Source organism: Suricata suricatta, chromosome 6, assembly GCF_006229205.1.
Source record: "Suricata suricatta isolate VVHF042 chromosome 6, meerkat_22Aug2017_6uvM2_HiC, whole genome shotgun sequence".
Classification (NCBI taxonomy): domain Eukaryota; kingdom Metazoa; phylum Chordata; class Mammalia; order Carnivora; family Herpestidae; genus Suricata; species Suricata suricatta.
In genome coordinates, this window is record NC_043705.1 from 123,970,202 (window position 1) to 123,986,836 (window position 16,635).

Sequence of the window (16,635 nt, forward strand, 5' to 3'; positions counted from 1 at the left end):
CACATGCAGGGGAGGGGCAGAGAGAGAGAGAGACTGAGGATCTGAAGCAGGCTCTGTGCTGACAGCAGTGAACCTGATAAGGGGCTCGAACTCCTGAACTGTTAGACCATGACCTGAGCCAAAGTTGGATGCTCAACTGACTGAGCCACCCAGGCATCCCAGAAGGACAGTTATCTTTAAAAAAACAACCAAAAAACCTTTTTCCATAAATGAAAAGGACTGTACTAACTTTAACAATACTGGCATAGCGTGTGACTGGGATGTTCATAAATGAAGTGAACATGAAATGTTATTTCAGTGGTGATAAAAAAAATCGCAAGTTAAATAAGACATTTCTTTCATCAGAATGGCAGAGATTAAAAACAGTCATGTTGACAGGATGTGTGGAAATGGGAACTCCGGGCATGGTTTTTGATTGTAGTCTAGACCAGTACTACCTATCTATAGAGAAGCCTTAAAAAAAGTGCACATTCTTTGTGTGAAATAACTTGGCAGGTGTGCAAAGAACGCAAATGTATTCACAGTGGCATTGTCTATGATGGCACAAAAAGGTAACCTTAATGACTGTGATCAGGTTTGTTAAATTATGGCATACATGTATAAATGAATAATATGTGCCTATTAAAAGTGGTTCAGGAATGGATGCTTATTGAAGGCTATTCCTGATTTTCTTTTGAAAAGGGCAGGTTATAGTTGTTTTTGTTGTTAAAATGTGTATATTTTTATGTATATATAGTCATAACCTTATGTTTTAGCACATTTGTGAAATACAGCAGTGATTTCTTAGTGGTTTCATGGATGATTTTGTTTTATTTCTGTTAAAGCTTTATTAGTTTTCTGCAGTGGGCATTTATGCATTTTACTTTACAGGAACTTCTAGTAACAAAATGATTGTAATATTTAGAAGTTATATCAATAAGTAATCAATATATATAATCTTTCTAATTACTCACCCTCCCTTCCCCTGTATACACACTTATATACTCACGCTTTCCCTGTCATAAAGTTAGAAGTTAAGTGGTAGAGTTGATGAGAATAGTTAATTGGTGACTTTGATCCAGGTGTAAGTTTTCTTGGTAATAGTGACTTTGTTAGTGTGGTTGCAAAGGGGCAGCCATAACACCAATACAGCAGTTACTCTCCGTGGCTAGATTCTCAGGGTGTATATGGTGCATTTAAATTTTTGGATCTCAAGTTAAAATCTATCCTTTCAGTTTTTCCTTCTAAACACATACATAGGATGGGCCTTTGCCCTTATCAAGCCCTGGAAATTCAAGGAGATCAAATTGTTTTTATCCCGTTTCAGTGAGTTAATATCAGTATTTGTAGGGATCAGAATTAGACCAAGTGGTGTTTCACTAAGTAGTAACTCAAGGATGAGCTTCCAGAGAGATGGTTCGGGATGATGTAACTGATTCTCTCTTAGGTTACAGTCCTCTGGCTAATTTATGGCAAGTTGAGACCGTGTTTTGTGAAGCCGTGTCCCCCCCCCCCCCCCCGCTCTGCATAGCAAGCTGTGGAGGATTTAAAACTAATATTCTCATTGCTGAGATTGTCCATATGTGGAGGTTTTCAAATATTTCTGAAATATCTTTCTCTTCTAGGAGTTATGGTTTGCCGGTTGTCCCTGAACCTGCTGGATGCACACCAGAATTACCTGGGGAGATTATTAAAAATACAGATTCTTGGGCCCCACCCCCGGAGACTGTGAATCAGTAAGTAGATCTGGGGTAGGGCCTGGGAATTTGTATTTTTAAACAGCTAACTTCAGGTGATTCTGATGCCACCAGACTAGTGTTTGGGAATCGCTGGTTTAACAAAAGTAAACATGGTGATTTGGTATGGCATTTTTATTTTAGGTGGAAAAGGAACTGAACAGGTGAAATAGAATAGTTTTACAACATAAGAACATTTTAAATAATTAGCCTCCTTTGCCTCCTTTTAAAGTCGCTCCCCAAGTAGGGAGAAAAAGAGAGCTCGTTGGGAGGAAGAAAAAGACAGATGGAGTGACAGCCAGAGCTCTGGCAAAGAGAAGAATTATACCTCAATCAAGGAAAAAGAGCCAGAGGAGACGCTGCCTGACAAGAATGAGGAGGAGGAGGAAGAACTTCTTAAGCCTGTGTGGATTCGATGCACCCACTCAGAAAACTACTACTCAAGTGACCCCATGGATCAGGTGGTAGGTCTGGGAAGCTGTAGACCAGAGTTTTTCAACTTTGGCATCTTCAGCATTGGGAGTTGGGTGATTCTCTGTGGTGGGTGCCACCCTGCACATTGTTAGATGTTGGGCAGCATCTCTGGGTTCTGTGCCCAGGATGCCAGTAGAACCCCTCCCCATTTGTGATCCCAGGGCTGTCTTCAGACATTGCCAGATGCCCTCCACCCCTCTCCCCAGGGGAGAACCACTGCTGTAGACCAAAGCTGTCGTCCACAACCCAAGGCAAGGGTGCAGTAGATTAAAGTATCTCTTCGTTCTGCATTTATAACACTGATAACACTGTCTTGATAATGGTGGTTTTCTAAGCTCTCACACATAACTGCTTTCTGCAGTTTGTGGTTGTGTGTTAGTGTGTATATTTTCTCCCCATGATGGGAAACAAGGAAGACCTTGAGTTTGTAAGTTACAAGTCTGACCTTGACCACAGATAACCACAGGATGTTTCCTGTGTGTGGGCTGGTTTCGTGGAATGGCAGGGATCGTCGTCACCCTTCATGGGCTCTCGAGAGACTCTGTGTACATGGTGCCCAAGAGGAGGTTCCTGCACTCCGCAGCCCATGTGGAGTCATTGCTGCGTTAGATTTCATGACTTCCTCTTTCATGTGCTCATTTCTTTTTCCTTTTCATCTTTTATCTCCATTTTATTTTTGGTCACTCTCTTTTTAGTCTGTCTCTTTCTCCTGGTAGGTGTTAGGACTCCTTCCCATTAATTTAGGCCTATTTGCCACAGGGTAGACGCAGAATAATGCTCATTGATCAGATGGATGAGTGAAGGAATGATCGTCTGTAGGTCTGAGATGTAAGAGTTTGGAGATGCTAGATTTAGTGCATGGGATTAGATAAAAGAGCATTCTGTTTGGAATTTTGTGGAAATAGCTTCTACTCGGCTTGGGCTCTTATCTATAGAGAACTTAATAGTAGACTCTCGTCTTTGGAAAAAAATTTGAGAAATCTCATGGTGCTGTGATATTTTACTTGATAAATCAGAGCAGGGTTTTAAGTCATGGTTCATGTGATACAGGAAAGGAAAGCTCATATGCTGAGCATTTTATGGTGCAACTTTACTTGTGCTTCTCATCTTACTTAAGTCTCAAAACAGTCCTGGAAAGAAGGTATCTGTCAGTTAAGCATGTGGCTGTAAATAATAATACTTGACTAATTGTGACTTAAATTGCGAGCTGGGTTTGTTTTCCTTAATAAGTTGTCTGGAAGGAAGTGGTGGCTGGTGTCCATTTAGTGACTCAGTGATGGCCAGGGCTCTAGGTTGCTGTCTGCTACCTTTGGAGCATCCACCCTGGGGTTGCAGGGTGACTGCAGGTGTCATGACCTTACACACTTTTGTCCAGACTCAGGATGCAAGAACAGGGTTGGGTGGGGCCCAGAGTGCCCATGGAGCTTTCCTTCCATCCCTTCTCCAGAACTGCATCATCTGTCTTTCCCAGGGCTGCCTTTTCCATCGCTGCCATAACGAAATTTCCACAGACTTCATGGCTTTCCACGGCACACATTTGTTATCTCACAGCTCTGTAGGTCAGAAGTCAAACTTAGGTGTTGCTGGCTGAATCAAGGTGGCAGCAAGGCTGTGTTCCTCTCTGGAGAGAATCTGTTTTCTTGGCTCATTCAGGTTATAGTCAGTTTAGTTCCTTGTAGCTATAGGATGGAGGTCCTTATATCCTTGCTGGCTGGCTGATGAGGGCTGTTTTCAGCACCCTGAGGTCATGTGCATCCCTTGGCTCACAAGTCCCTTTCTTCATTTTCAAAACCAGTAGTGCAGGTCGCATGTCCTTTGTGCTTTGAGTATCTCCTGCCTCTTCTTCCCTTATACCTCTGATTCTATTGAGAAAGGTTCTCTGCTCTTAAGGGCTCATACTAGATTGGGCCCACCCAGATAATCCAGGATAATATTGTCTCAAATTCTGTAACCTTAATCAGATCTGCTAAGTTTTTTCTGCTGTGTAAGGTAACATATATTCAGCTCCTGGGCACTAAGACAGGGACATCTTTGAGGGTCAGAGGGGAAGTCTGGTTGAGCGCACATTTTCCTGAGACCAAGAATTCTCTACCCCAAATCTAAAAGGAATCATGGTTCTTTTAGCAAAGAAGAAAGGGAACGTGGCTGCCATGGATGTTATTCTTAAAATAAAATAGCAAAGTTGAAGACACTGAGGTCCAAAGAGTTTAAACAGGCAGTTTTTTCCCTTATATTTTTATGGGTATATTAAAACTGGTGTAGAAAGAAGGCTAATAAACTATAAGCCCAGCATTTGCCTTTGTGTTTTGTCGTTTGGTGCACAGAGGTGGCAAGAATGTCCGTGTCCTAGCAATGCCAGTGTCCGTAATGAAGTGGGGCTTTAAAAAAGCAATCACCCTCTTTTGGGATAACTGCAGATTTTATGATTTGCTTTAATTTGCTTTTACTGTCTGATAGGTCTGGTCTTTACATTTTGGAAATTACTAAGTTGAAGAATATGGACATTTAAAGTGATTTCAGCCTGGGAGGAGAGAATAGGGACAAGTGGAGAGTGTCCTCTAGGAGTGTGTTGTAGAATCCTGTGTTTGTGGAGTGTGTGGGCGTATGGGTGTGCGTGCACGAGCATGTGTCTGTGTTCCTGTGTTGTACTGGGTATATTTGTGGGGGGCAGGGGATATTTAAGGTGGGTTTTTTTTTCCGAAGAAACTTCTTTGAGTATAATTGACAATGTTACATTAGTATCAGGTGTACTAGGTAGTGATTCAGTATCTTAGTATATTGTACTGTGCTCACAAGTGTCGTTACCATCTGTACCCATGTGGTGCCAGTGTCACCATGGCAGTGTCATTGACTGTATTTCCCATGCTGTGCTTTTTACTCCTATAACTTCCTCATTCCATAAAGATATTTATTTTTGGTCATTGGGTTGATGTGCAAGATAGACTATCAGTGATTTTCAGTAGTGGGGAAATGTATATTCCCTAGGAAACATGAATTCTTGGGTGGGGAGGGTCATGATATATTTTGTCATATCAAAAGGACATAGGTGAGTAGTTTTTATGTTTCTTCTGAATGTTGGCAAGTACATTTTTCTGAGGATTGTGTTAGCCATAAATGTTGTGTGTGATTCAGAACATCCTTGCCAGCATTGGCCATTTTGTTTTTAAATGTTTGTTAAATTGAAGGAAATGGTGTCTTGCTGTTACAAGTCCTTGATTATTTGTGACGTTGTAGGCATCTTTGGTATGGTGATTACTAATGTAGTTCCTAATATTGATCCTTTGTTTTTCAAAGGGAGATTCTACTGTGGTTGGAACAAGTAGGCTCCGTGACTTATATGACAAATTTGAGGAAGAGCTGGGGAGCAGGCAAGAAAAGGCCAAAGCCGCTAGACCTCCGTGGGAGCCTCCCAAGACAAAGCTAGATGAAGATTTGGGTGAGTTAGCAGTTGCGAGACCAAGACCCTGTCCTCTTGTTATTGCTTAAACCTCAGCTTTGGGGATGTGTTCTTGAGAGTCATACACTGAAATTTCCTCCCTTAACTATGGTAGCAAAATGTGGAAGAGTGGAACTTGCTCTAATTTGATCTTCATTTCCTTAGTTACATTCAGCAGGACATATAAGTGATCTCATCTGTAAGGCATGCTAACAGTTGTGTCCCTTGTAGGATTGTCCAGTCTTAGAATCAGGAAGGACCGTAGTCCAGCCTCCCGACCAGAAGCGGAAGCCTGATCCCTGTCGCCCGTGCCTCTAATGGGCAGGCATCCGCTTGTGGCTCTGTCCTCTGCCAGGGAGCTCCTGCTGTGATGAGGAAACGCCAGCTGTAGGCCAGCTCTGATTGAAGGTTTCTCTCAACTCACACGGATAGTTTCCAGTACTTTCTCATGTAGTAATCTACTTTTTCATGTGCATTCTGAGGTTCCGAGTAGATGCTGAGATCTTTGAGGATAGAAACTGCTTTTCACCACTTTGCAGCCTTAGCCCCTAACAGAAAGCCATTCATACATGAGGCATTCCCCCTGCCCTTTCCATGTTCTCTGGCTCTCATCTGCCACCTTCATTATGTCTCCCAGCTGAGAGGCAGTGTCCATGGTGGGTAAAAGCACCGACTGAACCATCTGGTCTCAGATCGAATCCCTGCTCCACCACTTGATATATGACCTTAGGCAAAGTGATTTCATCTCTCCATCTATAAAAGAAGGATGATAATAACAACTATTTCATGCAGTACTCAAGAATCCAAGCCTGTAGGGGTTGGGATTGATTGCTGTGATGTACTATGTTAATCTCTTGTAGGAGTAATATAAGTTCTGGGTCTGTGTTTTCATAAATATACTTTTTAAGTTTATTTTGAGAGAGAGAGTGTGTGAGCAGGGGAGGTATGAGAGAGAGAGAGAAGAGGAGAGTGAGACTCCCTAGCAGGCTCTGCACTGTCAGTTCAGAGCCTAGTGTGGGGCCCAAACTCACAAACTGAGATCATGACCTGAGCTGATATCAGAGTCACTGACTAAGCAACCCAGGCACCCCTTGGGCTGTTTTTTTTTTTATTATGGTAAAATACACATAACACTAAATGTACCATTTAACCATTTTGTAAGTATACTGTTCAGTAGTATTGAGACTGTTTGCATTGTGTGCTGTCTCCAGAACTCATTTTGCTCAGCTGAAACTCCATGCCTGTAACTCCCCAATCCCTCCTCCTACTAGCCTCTGGCAACTACCATGCTACTTTCTATTTCTATGAATATGACTACCCTAGGTGCCTCATAGAAGTAGACTTGCATAGTATTTGTCTTTTTGTGACTGGCTTATATCACTTAGCGTAATTCTCAGTCTGTTTTTATCCAGTCACTTCCAAGGACTAAAATCTTTATTGCTACTATGGAGAGAAAATAATTTAAAATCTCCAGGTTGGTATTCAGAACCTTCAGTCTGACATTCGTGACTCTTGAGCCCCTTATCTCCCGGTGTTTTTCTGTGGGGCCTTTGCGGCAGTGCCGATGCTCCTCCCTCCATGCTTTTGCCTGAGTGCCCCCTTGGCATTCCTTTCCTCTTACCTGCTCATCAGCCGAACACCGCCCCATCCAAGTGCCTGGGTCACGCGCACCCCTTCCAGGAATCTCAGTGAACTTCTGGGTCAGGATAGACCCGCCCTTTTCTGAATTACTGCACCTATTTATTTATTTATTTATTACTGCTACACCTTTTTAACTGTGAGATTCTATGCTGCTGCTGTGGTTTGCATTTTCCTTGGCATTGTTCATTAGGTCTTTCTCTAAAACTCATGTTTTCATTGTTTCCTTAACTAGATTGTGACTTAGTGGTATGGGCTGTGTTATTTTTTTGGTATTGCCCAGCAGAGTGGTTGGTGTGGAATAGGCACTCAAACATTTGCTGAAAGAATGAACAATTGCAGATTTCTTCATCTTCTCTGTTTTCCCCCTGCCCTCTATTAGAGAGTTCCAGTGAATCTGAATGTGAGTCTGATGAGGACAGCACCTGTTCTAGCAGCTCAGACTCTGAAGTTTTTGATGTCATTGCGGAAATCAAGCGTAAAAAGGCTCATCCTGACCGACTTCATGATGAACTTTGGTACAACGACCCAGGCCAGGTGCGCATGTTTTTATGCTGTGTTCTTGCTACAAAGGTTGCAAACCCACACATCACATTTATGACTCCAGGCTCAGAAGATGCATGTTGGCTGGTATGAAAACTGAATTTTACTCTCAGGGTTGTGTGTCATCCCTCAGAGCTTATTCCTTTTCAGCTTCAGAGTTCAGCACCAAAGCATAAGCACCAGAGCAGCTGTCTCTTGAATCATGTTTGACGATGTTTATAAATTCCATGTTAGGGAGCAGGATAATGGTGCTGCCTCATTAAAGTTGCAGTAAACGGAAAGAGACAAATGGTAGGCTGAGGGAGAGTGCACTTGTAGGTTTTTTTAAAAGCAATTCATCTGGAAGGTATCTTGCACCAATATAGTAAACAATAAGTCCTGTAAGACTGCCTATTTCTTAGCTGGTAATAGTCATAATTCCTTGTAAGTTCTTTTCCTTATTAACCATTTTAGAGCCAATGATGTCATAGCTAGACATAATCATTTTTATTTTTACTTACTGTTTTATTATGCAGTAATACTTAATACCAAATAGTATCTTTATAAAAGATTTTATTTTACAAATATACAATATTTGCAAAAGTAGTATCTTTAATGCACATGATATTTTTAAGATTAATAAAAACATACACCTACAAAAAGATAATTTAAAATTTGTACTTTGTAAATGAAGTACCTTTCTATATTAATGCTTTTCTGGTTCTTGTTAGATGACCTCTACCTAAATGGTTTTTTTCTTGATACAATTTATGTAGTTGGAGTACCTGAACAGAAATCTATTTTGTGGTGCTTTTTGCTCTCTTGGATTTGAGCAGAAATGTTTAAAAATTGTGAATGCATTTTGAAACTTACTTGTGTTTATTAACCATGTATATGATCTCTGTGAACAGGTTAACTGAGTTATAATTCACATACTATCCAGTTTACACACCTAAAGTGTACAATTCACTTTTCGTGTGTTTACAAGATTTAACAGCCATCATCACAATTTAATTCTAGAGCAGTTTTGTTTCCCCAAAAAAGAAATCCTGTGTTCATTAATTGTCCCTCCCCTTTCCCCATATGTGGTCTTTTTAACACACACAGTTCTAACAGGAAGCCTATCCCTTAGTTTATGTACGTTCTTATTTTTAGGAAAGATTTACAGGGGCCTTCAATATAGATAGTCTCAGCCTTCTGTTTACTGCTTGGTTTCGTTTCCTTTGTACAGTTGAGCCTTGTAAAGTGCCGGTCTGCACTGGCACCAAGACCCTGGTAAAAGGCAGGAATTAGGATGTCTGTCTGCAGCCTTGGAAATCAGCGAGGATAAAGTGATTTTTCCTCTGACCAGCATCAGGAGTGTGTTGTGACTTTTCAAGGAATCCCATCACATTACTGTTTGTCAACTGTTACTCTGAAATATATATATATATATATTTTAATGTTTGTTTATTTTTGGGAGAGAGACAGAGCGCGCACTGGGAAGGGGCAGAGAGAGAGGGAGACACAAAATCTGAAGCAGGCTCCAGGCTCTGAGCTGTCAGCACAGAGCCTGATGTGGGGCTCGAGCCCACAGACAGTGAGATCATGACCTGAGCTGAAGTCAGAAGATTAACCAACTAAGCCACTGAGGTGCCCCTGAATAATATCTTAATGTGATTTTTTTTTTTTGTTAACAATGCTATTCGTCTGCTGTGCTATCTGAAGCTTTAGATTTCCCAAAAGGATAAGGAAAGTTAGTTTTTCATTTTAATACTTCTTTTCAAAGTTTTATTGAGACATTGCCATTGGATGTGAGTTATAAATCCCTAGAACTTTAAAGAAATATGTTACTCTGTGTTTTATGTGTATATATATGAATATATGTATACATAAAATACATATATGTATATTATAATTAATACCAAGAAAGCAAGAGATGGACTCTCCATTCTCCAAACTGATGCTCTTGTCTCTTTTGATTCAGTGTTACCATCTGTATTGAATAAACTCATGAAACTGGCTTTTAAAGCCCTTTATGATTTTGAACTCAGTTCTGCTTCTCTAGTCTTGGTCATGTAAATGATCCATTCTCTTTAGATGGGTCTCATGTCCCTGGATTACATAGGATTTCTTCCTTCCCTTTTTTCTCATGCTGGTGCCTCGTGCAGAATAGCCATCTGCTCCTGTCCTGTTCTGCCCTTCACATTTCGTCTCTGTAGCCAGTGGTATCTCCACCTGGATTTTTTTCCTTTTATTTTTTTTAAATTCATTAAGTGTATCATGTGTATGTTATTTCTCATATGTAGAATAAATATTCCTTGCATGCATGGACCCTGAGTTATTTGTTACCCTCCTGTCCCCACAATGCTTAGCAGTCATCTTTCTGCCCAGTAGGCACTCAGGAATTATTCACTTATCTTATCATGTGGGTGCAGTTCATGGCAGTAAAACGGATTCAGGTGAAAAAACAGATGTTGACTCACCTGATTAGCACTGAACTAATGCTACTCTGTTTCTGGTAGCGTTTTTCCCCCCTCTGCTTTGGCTACCTTTAGGTTTCTCCTTTGGAAACATTAATCTGGAGGTCACCTTCAAAGCATTCTGTTTGTTCCTTCAGGGTATAAAATATGCTTTTCTTTTGTGAAAGAGTCATTTTTCCTGCAATAAGAAATAGGAGAAACACACTGAAAAGTGGTAAGAGAAGATGGGGGCAAACAGTGCGCTGACATTGATATTTTCTGCTTGGTTGCACAAATAACTTGGGAATCCAGCGTTGTCATACCGTTTCCCTTTATCAGACAGTATAGGCAGTTTTCAGCTTTATTGGTTTTGGAACATCCGTTTAATCTTCTAACTGTGACAGCCTCTTCAGAGCTTCCGTACTCGTGACATTAAAACCCACACAGTTTCCGAGGCATCTTTGTGCATGGTGTGGATTTTCCCCCCAATAAAAAAGAATTACATTCTGTTTCTGACAGATGAATGATGGGCCACTCTGCAAATGCAGCGCCAAAGCGAGACGCACAGGAATTAGGCACAGCATTTATCCTGGAGAAGAGGTAACTGACTTGGATTATTATATTTGTAAGTGCTGAGAAGCCAGAAGCAGACAGATGCCGTTGCTGTTCTTTTCCCATAAATGAAATAATACCGTCAAAGTAGTCTTTTTATCTTCTAATAGTCTCTGTTACTGATAATTGGAGAAGAAAAGTACTTGGGTTTTGGGGTGGGAGTGGGGAATGTTATCAAGGAAGTTTTGGAAGGTTCATTATTGAAAGTAAGCAGGGTGTAGTTGAGGGGTTTTTGTTGTTATTATTATCAATATCTTAAAACTGTATATGGTAAATTTTTTCATGTTTTATTATAAATGGTTATGAGTTACCTTGGAAAATGCTCTTACCTTTGGGGTATGTAAGGGTCTGCTGTTGTCCCTATGGTCTTTGTTCGTCTGTTGTCCTCACTAGCTGAGTGGTGCTTTTACCAAGTACTCCATCCCCTGGTTCATTAAGGACACTCCAGATATGTTGAACTGAATAAGTCGAATCCTTTGTATCGTAGAGCTACATGTAATTGCTCCCTTTCAATTTTTTCCTTCATTTCCTCCCTGCCATCTTATTTTTGTTACTCTTATTAATCCCAGATCAACACTTAATGATTCAGCACATTCTATTATATTTAAACATAGTATGTGTAAATCCTTAATTTCTATTTAAAACTTGTTTGAGGCTCTAATAATAATTAGAATAAAGACTATGAGACAATGATGGATATTTTTAACCACTTCCTTGCTTTTACCTCATTTGACTTTGAGTATTGGCAGGTGTAGCCAGGAACTGTGGGAGAGGAGCTGCACCTTGTGAGTGTCCACACCTGTGCCTCAGGTGGGGCTCTCTGAAAGCAGGTGCTGCAGTAGAGTTGGTGGTGTGAGATGTTTCAGAGGGTTTAGGCAGGAAGAGAATGGAGGCAGGATTGAGCAAAGGGAGAAGTTGATCAGTGACGAGTTTTATAAAGCCAGAATAATTAGAATTGTCTTATATCAGGCTGGCATAGCCTTCACACCCCCACTGCCCTCTGTCCCCAAAGCAGGCTGCCCCAGGAAGGGCATGGTCTTGGTGGAGGGGGCTCTGTAGCACGGGCAGACCCTGAAGGAGCTGGGAGCTGTAGGCTCTCTGCTCTCCTCACAGCGGGGCAGCAGACCCTGCCTTGAAGGAAGATCTGGGTGGATGGCAGTGCTGGCTGAAGACCTGTGAGGAGGCAAGCCCATGCTCAGAGTACTTGTTTATTCCTGTGAGAGCAAACTTCTGGCCCTTTCAAGATGGATGGGTCCTGTATAGTCAACTGTGTACTAAGTGGTAGGTTGGTCTTTTTAAGGAATGGTGCCATCTGGGCGTCCCATCATTGGCCATTGTGGATGGCCTGTTGGATGTTTGGCGTTGGCAGTCAGCTTAGCCAGCTTAGCCTTGGTAAGTCAAGTCCATGCTGTTGGGCTTATGTGAAGCTTCCATCTGTGCTATTGTGGCCACTTCATTCATGTGCCCATACTGTCAACTCTGGGTAGCTGATGACTGAGGCTGGCTGACTCCATCTGGCCGAGTCATGTTGTCAGTGAGGTGGCTTAGTACCTCTTCTGTGGCATGTGCTCTCTGATGTACACCCATATGTGGTATGGGGATTGTCACACTCACTCCCACTTGTTCACTCACACGTCTACCCCAAGACCTTTTTCTTTAGTTAAAAAAATTTTTTTTTAAGTAATCTGTACACCCAGCATGGGGCTTGAACTCACAACCCCGGGATCAAGACTTACATGCTGCACCGATTCAGCCAACCAGGCACCTCTACTCCGTGACCTTCTTATCCCTGATCTTACAGTCTTTTTCCTTCTAGGCCTCTGCCCAGCTGCCATGGCCACTTGCTTCTGCCATGATTCCATCTATAGTCTAACCTCAGGCTACTTCTTTTTCCACACAAAGTGGATGACCAGGTACATTGCCTGAAACTCTGCTCACTGGGAAGACTCCCTCATCGCTGTCTTTCAGATTCCTCCTGAATGAGGCTGCAGCACAGTCCGACTTTGACTTGCTCCCCCGTCCCTGACGGATTCATTTGCAAACCAAGCTTGAGCTTTTCCTTCTACTGTCATCCTTCTATCCTTAGTCATTGGCTGAGGGAGGGGCGCTGGCACAGTGGGTGGGCTGCCTGCTGCTCCTGTGCGTGCCTCATTCTGGACACACAGCCTCTATCTCAGGGTGGAATGTTGCCAGTCCCTTCCAAACTTCTGCCCGGATGAGGCAGACAGAACCAATCTTCTGATGGGCACTTCAGCCACGTGTCTCTTTCTGCCCCTTGGCCATGCCTTCCATATCCACCAGGGCCCACTAGCACCCTGGGGGTGGTTTTACAGAGGCATACAATTCTTTACTATAGATGGCATGGCTTTGCTGCAGAACACCAGATACCAGCATTGTGATTCTCCCAGTATGGCCACAGACTCCCCTCGGTGTCCTTTCACATGAACAACATGGGGTTTGCTGAGAGTCGTGTCCCCTGCATCAGGGCTGCTTGCACTACAGCCTCCAACTGCTGAAGCCTTTCTCACTGGAGCCACGCTCAAAGCTGACAGCTTTTTGTGCCACTCTGTGAATGGGCTGGAGCAATATCCCCACGTGGGGATTATGATGCCCCCTAAATCCAGAGAGGCCTGCCTGGTGTTGTGCTTTCTTCTTCACTGTAGGAGGTGAAAGATAAAGTCATTGTCTTTTTCTTTGGACTGATGTCTTGGTACTGAGATTGCTGGCTCTTAAAAATGATGTGGTTGTGGTAGAACCTGGAGTTTTTGAAGGGTTCTCTCTCACCCTACAGAGCAGGCCTGCTTTGCCAAGGCTTTTAGTTGATAAATATAATGTTACAGATGCAGTGGAACATTACAGTGTTCTGCAGTATGTCCAGAAGATCGAGAGTTCCTTGGACTGTTGTGACAGTGAATGGGAGAGTTCATACAGCCCAGCGGCAAAACTGTAAATGTATTTTCTGTGTGAATGAACATAGAATGTGAACTGTTTCTTATCCTCATTCCAATTGGGATGGAAAAGAATGCATTTAGCAAATCAGTTCCTATACACTTTATACCTGAGCTCATATTAATCTGCCTTACACTGTAGCACCTGGCGCAGCTGGTGCTCCATGTTGGTACTCCATGGTTGAGCTTGTGGTGGTCTGTAGTCATCCTCCAGGATCCATTTGTTAAACAGAGATATGAAAAAGACCGTCACCCCTGAGTCTTTGGATCCGTAAGGATGGCACTAATCTACACCATCCCACTGAGCGATAACTGTTTTTGATACCTGTGTTGGGGATGGCGGTAACTTCAGTGACTTCTGCTTGACCTTTCCCATTATGATGACTCTTACTCCTCTTCATAGAACAAGGACCTAGTGTGGGGTGGTGCCATCTGCCAGTTTTGTCAATTCCAATTCCAGGGGAGACACCCACTGGGCAGGTCTGTGGACTCAGTGGACCTACTGTAAGCCAGACCTTGACCAAAATTCCATTTGTTACCTTGGCTTTATATCACGCACTCTGATGTGTAGTGGGGAGATGTATACGGTCTCCTCCAAGTATCATTGTTGATTCAGATGCTGTGTCCAACACTCCTTGAACACTCTGGGCTCCCCTCTCCCCATTGTACACTTATTTGGGTAAATGACCATATACCCTTTGGTGGAAGGACAGGGTTGTCCTGTACTGTCCAGGTGCTGTAGGGCCCTTCCTCCTGTAGGCCTGGAACTGGGTAAGGGATCATGGCTGTTTATCGGGGCAGCCTACCTTCAGCCTCTTGGTTTTTCTTCCTTGATTTCTTCTGTTGGTACAAACTAAGTGTTATTTTTGTTAGCTACCCACTTATTTTACCTAAGGAAACTGTGTTCTTTTAACGACTTTCATGACTCTTTGTGAGCCAGACCCCTTTGGTTGCCAGTTTGATTTTGCTAGTTATAATGCTAATTGTGAGACCTGGCTTCTACCAATTAGTCCCATCTTCTTGCCTCCCTTGTTTCGGAGTCCTGTTGTCCCCATTGCTGTCAGCAAGGTCTTCTTTGTGACTCCCTGTCTTACAGTCAGCCCTGGCCTGCAGAGAAAGCCACCACTGATCTTCCTAGTGAGGCTGGTGCCCCTTCACCAGCACATGCCTTTTGGCCTTGGTAGACAGCCTTTGGCATGTGCTCTGGGCCTTCCCATGGAATATGAGAATCTGGTGTATTTTCAGTCATAGATATTATATCCATTCCAATGTGCCCACTTCCTTGAGTCTTTGAACTACTTCCTTCTCTGTCATGGTAATTTTGGCATTTTAACTTCACTCATTGTGGGCCATTACTTTTTCATGCTTTTAGGAGATACCCTAGTAGGGAGTTCCTGACATCTGCTGTCCTTGAATTTTGAATGCTCCCAGGTCAATTAACTCTTTCCTAACTACTTCTATGTTCTGGCCTGTTGGTCAGCCATTCTCATCTGGTCCTCTGCAGACTAATGCTGCGGACACATGCTGACTAGTTCTTGCAGCTCCTTTGGGATATAATCTCTCTCCTCCCAGCACCTCCACAGGTGAGTTATCCTGTGAGATGACCCTAATTATAGGTCTGTTTGCCAGGAGGGGAGACTGGGTGCTGGGGCAGGAGGAGGCAGTGTTGCCTTGCAGGGTCTTCCATTGCCTTTAGACACAGGTGAGTGTTTGCCTTTACTAGACACGGATGGAGACCCTAAATGTCCATCAACTGATGAATGGATAAAGAAGATATGGTCTATATATACAATGGAATATTACTTGGCAATGAGAAAGAATGAAACCCTGCCATTTGCAGCAACATGGATGAAACTGGAGGGCATTATGCTAAGTGAAATAAATCAGTCAGAGAAAGACAGATACCATATGTTTTCACTCATATGTGGAGCCTGAGAAACTTAACAGAACCTTAACCATGGTGGGGGTGGGGGGAAGGAAAAGGGAAAACAGTTATAAACAGAGAGGGGGGCAACCCATAAGAGTCTCTTAAAAACAGAGAGCAAACAGGGTTGATAGGGAGGTGGGAGAGAGAGGAAGGTGGGTGATGGGCATTGAGGAGGGCACTTGTTGGGATGAGCACTAGGTGTTGTATGGCAGCCAATTTAACAATAGATTATATTAAAAAGAAAACAGAGAGGGATGGGCCACCTCTGATGAGGCAGAAGGTTTCTAGGAGTCTGGGGAGGTAAAACCTGTATGTCCTCTCCAGATGGCCGACAGACACATGCAATGATGCTCAGCATCATCAGGAAAATACAAATAAAAACCACGCTGAGATACTACCTTATGCCAGTCAGTGTGGCTAAAATGAACAAATCAAAGACTATAGATGCTGGTGAGGATGTGGAGAAACGGGCGCCCTCCTACACTGTTGGTGGGAATGTAAACTGGTGCAGCCGCTCTGGAAAACAGTGTGGAGACTCCTCAAAAAATTATCAGTAGAACTCCCCTATGATCCAGCAATAGCACTGCTGGGGATTTACCCAAGGGATACAGGAGTGCTGATGCATAGGGGCACATGTACCCCAATGCTCATAGCGGCACTTTCAACTATAGCCAAATCATGGAAACAGCCTAAATGTCCATCACCTGATGAGTGGGTCAAGAAGATGTGGTTTATCTATACAATGGAATACTGCATAGCAATGAGAAAGAATGAAATCTGGCCATTTGTAGCAACGTGGATGGACCTCGAGGGTGTCATGCTAAGTGAAGTAAGTCAGCAGAGAAGGACAGATACCATATGTTTGCACTCATAGGTCTAACAGGAGAAACTTAATAGAGGACCATGGGGAGGGGAAGGGGGG

The 16,635-nt window shown here is 42.9% G+C and overlaps 1 protein-coding gene across 6 annotated transcripts in view; it reads left to right on the forward strand.

The window, feature by feature from the left end:
- Positions 1-16,635, forward strand: part of DROSHA (drosha ribonuclease III) — a 126,558-nt gene that overhangs the window by 13,096 nt on the left and 96,827 nt on the right. For 5 of the 6 annotated variants that reach the window (XM_029941047.1, XM_029941050.1, XM_029941052.1 and 2 more), the window contains 5 exons: positions 1,605-1,715; positions 1,948-2,179; positions 5,484-5,625; positions 7,646-7,800; positions 10,746-10,826. In XM_029941047.1, coding sequence (XP_029796907.1) covers positions 1,605-1,715; positions 1,948-2,179; positions 5,484-5,625; positions 7,646-7,800; positions 10,746-10,826 — 721 coding nt within the window. The remainder of the gene's footprint in view (positions 1-1,604; positions 1,716-1,947; positions 2,180-5,483; positions 5,626-7,645; positions 7,801-10,745; positions 10,827-16,635) is intronic. The other variant, XM_029941053.1, reaches the window with a different exon arrangement.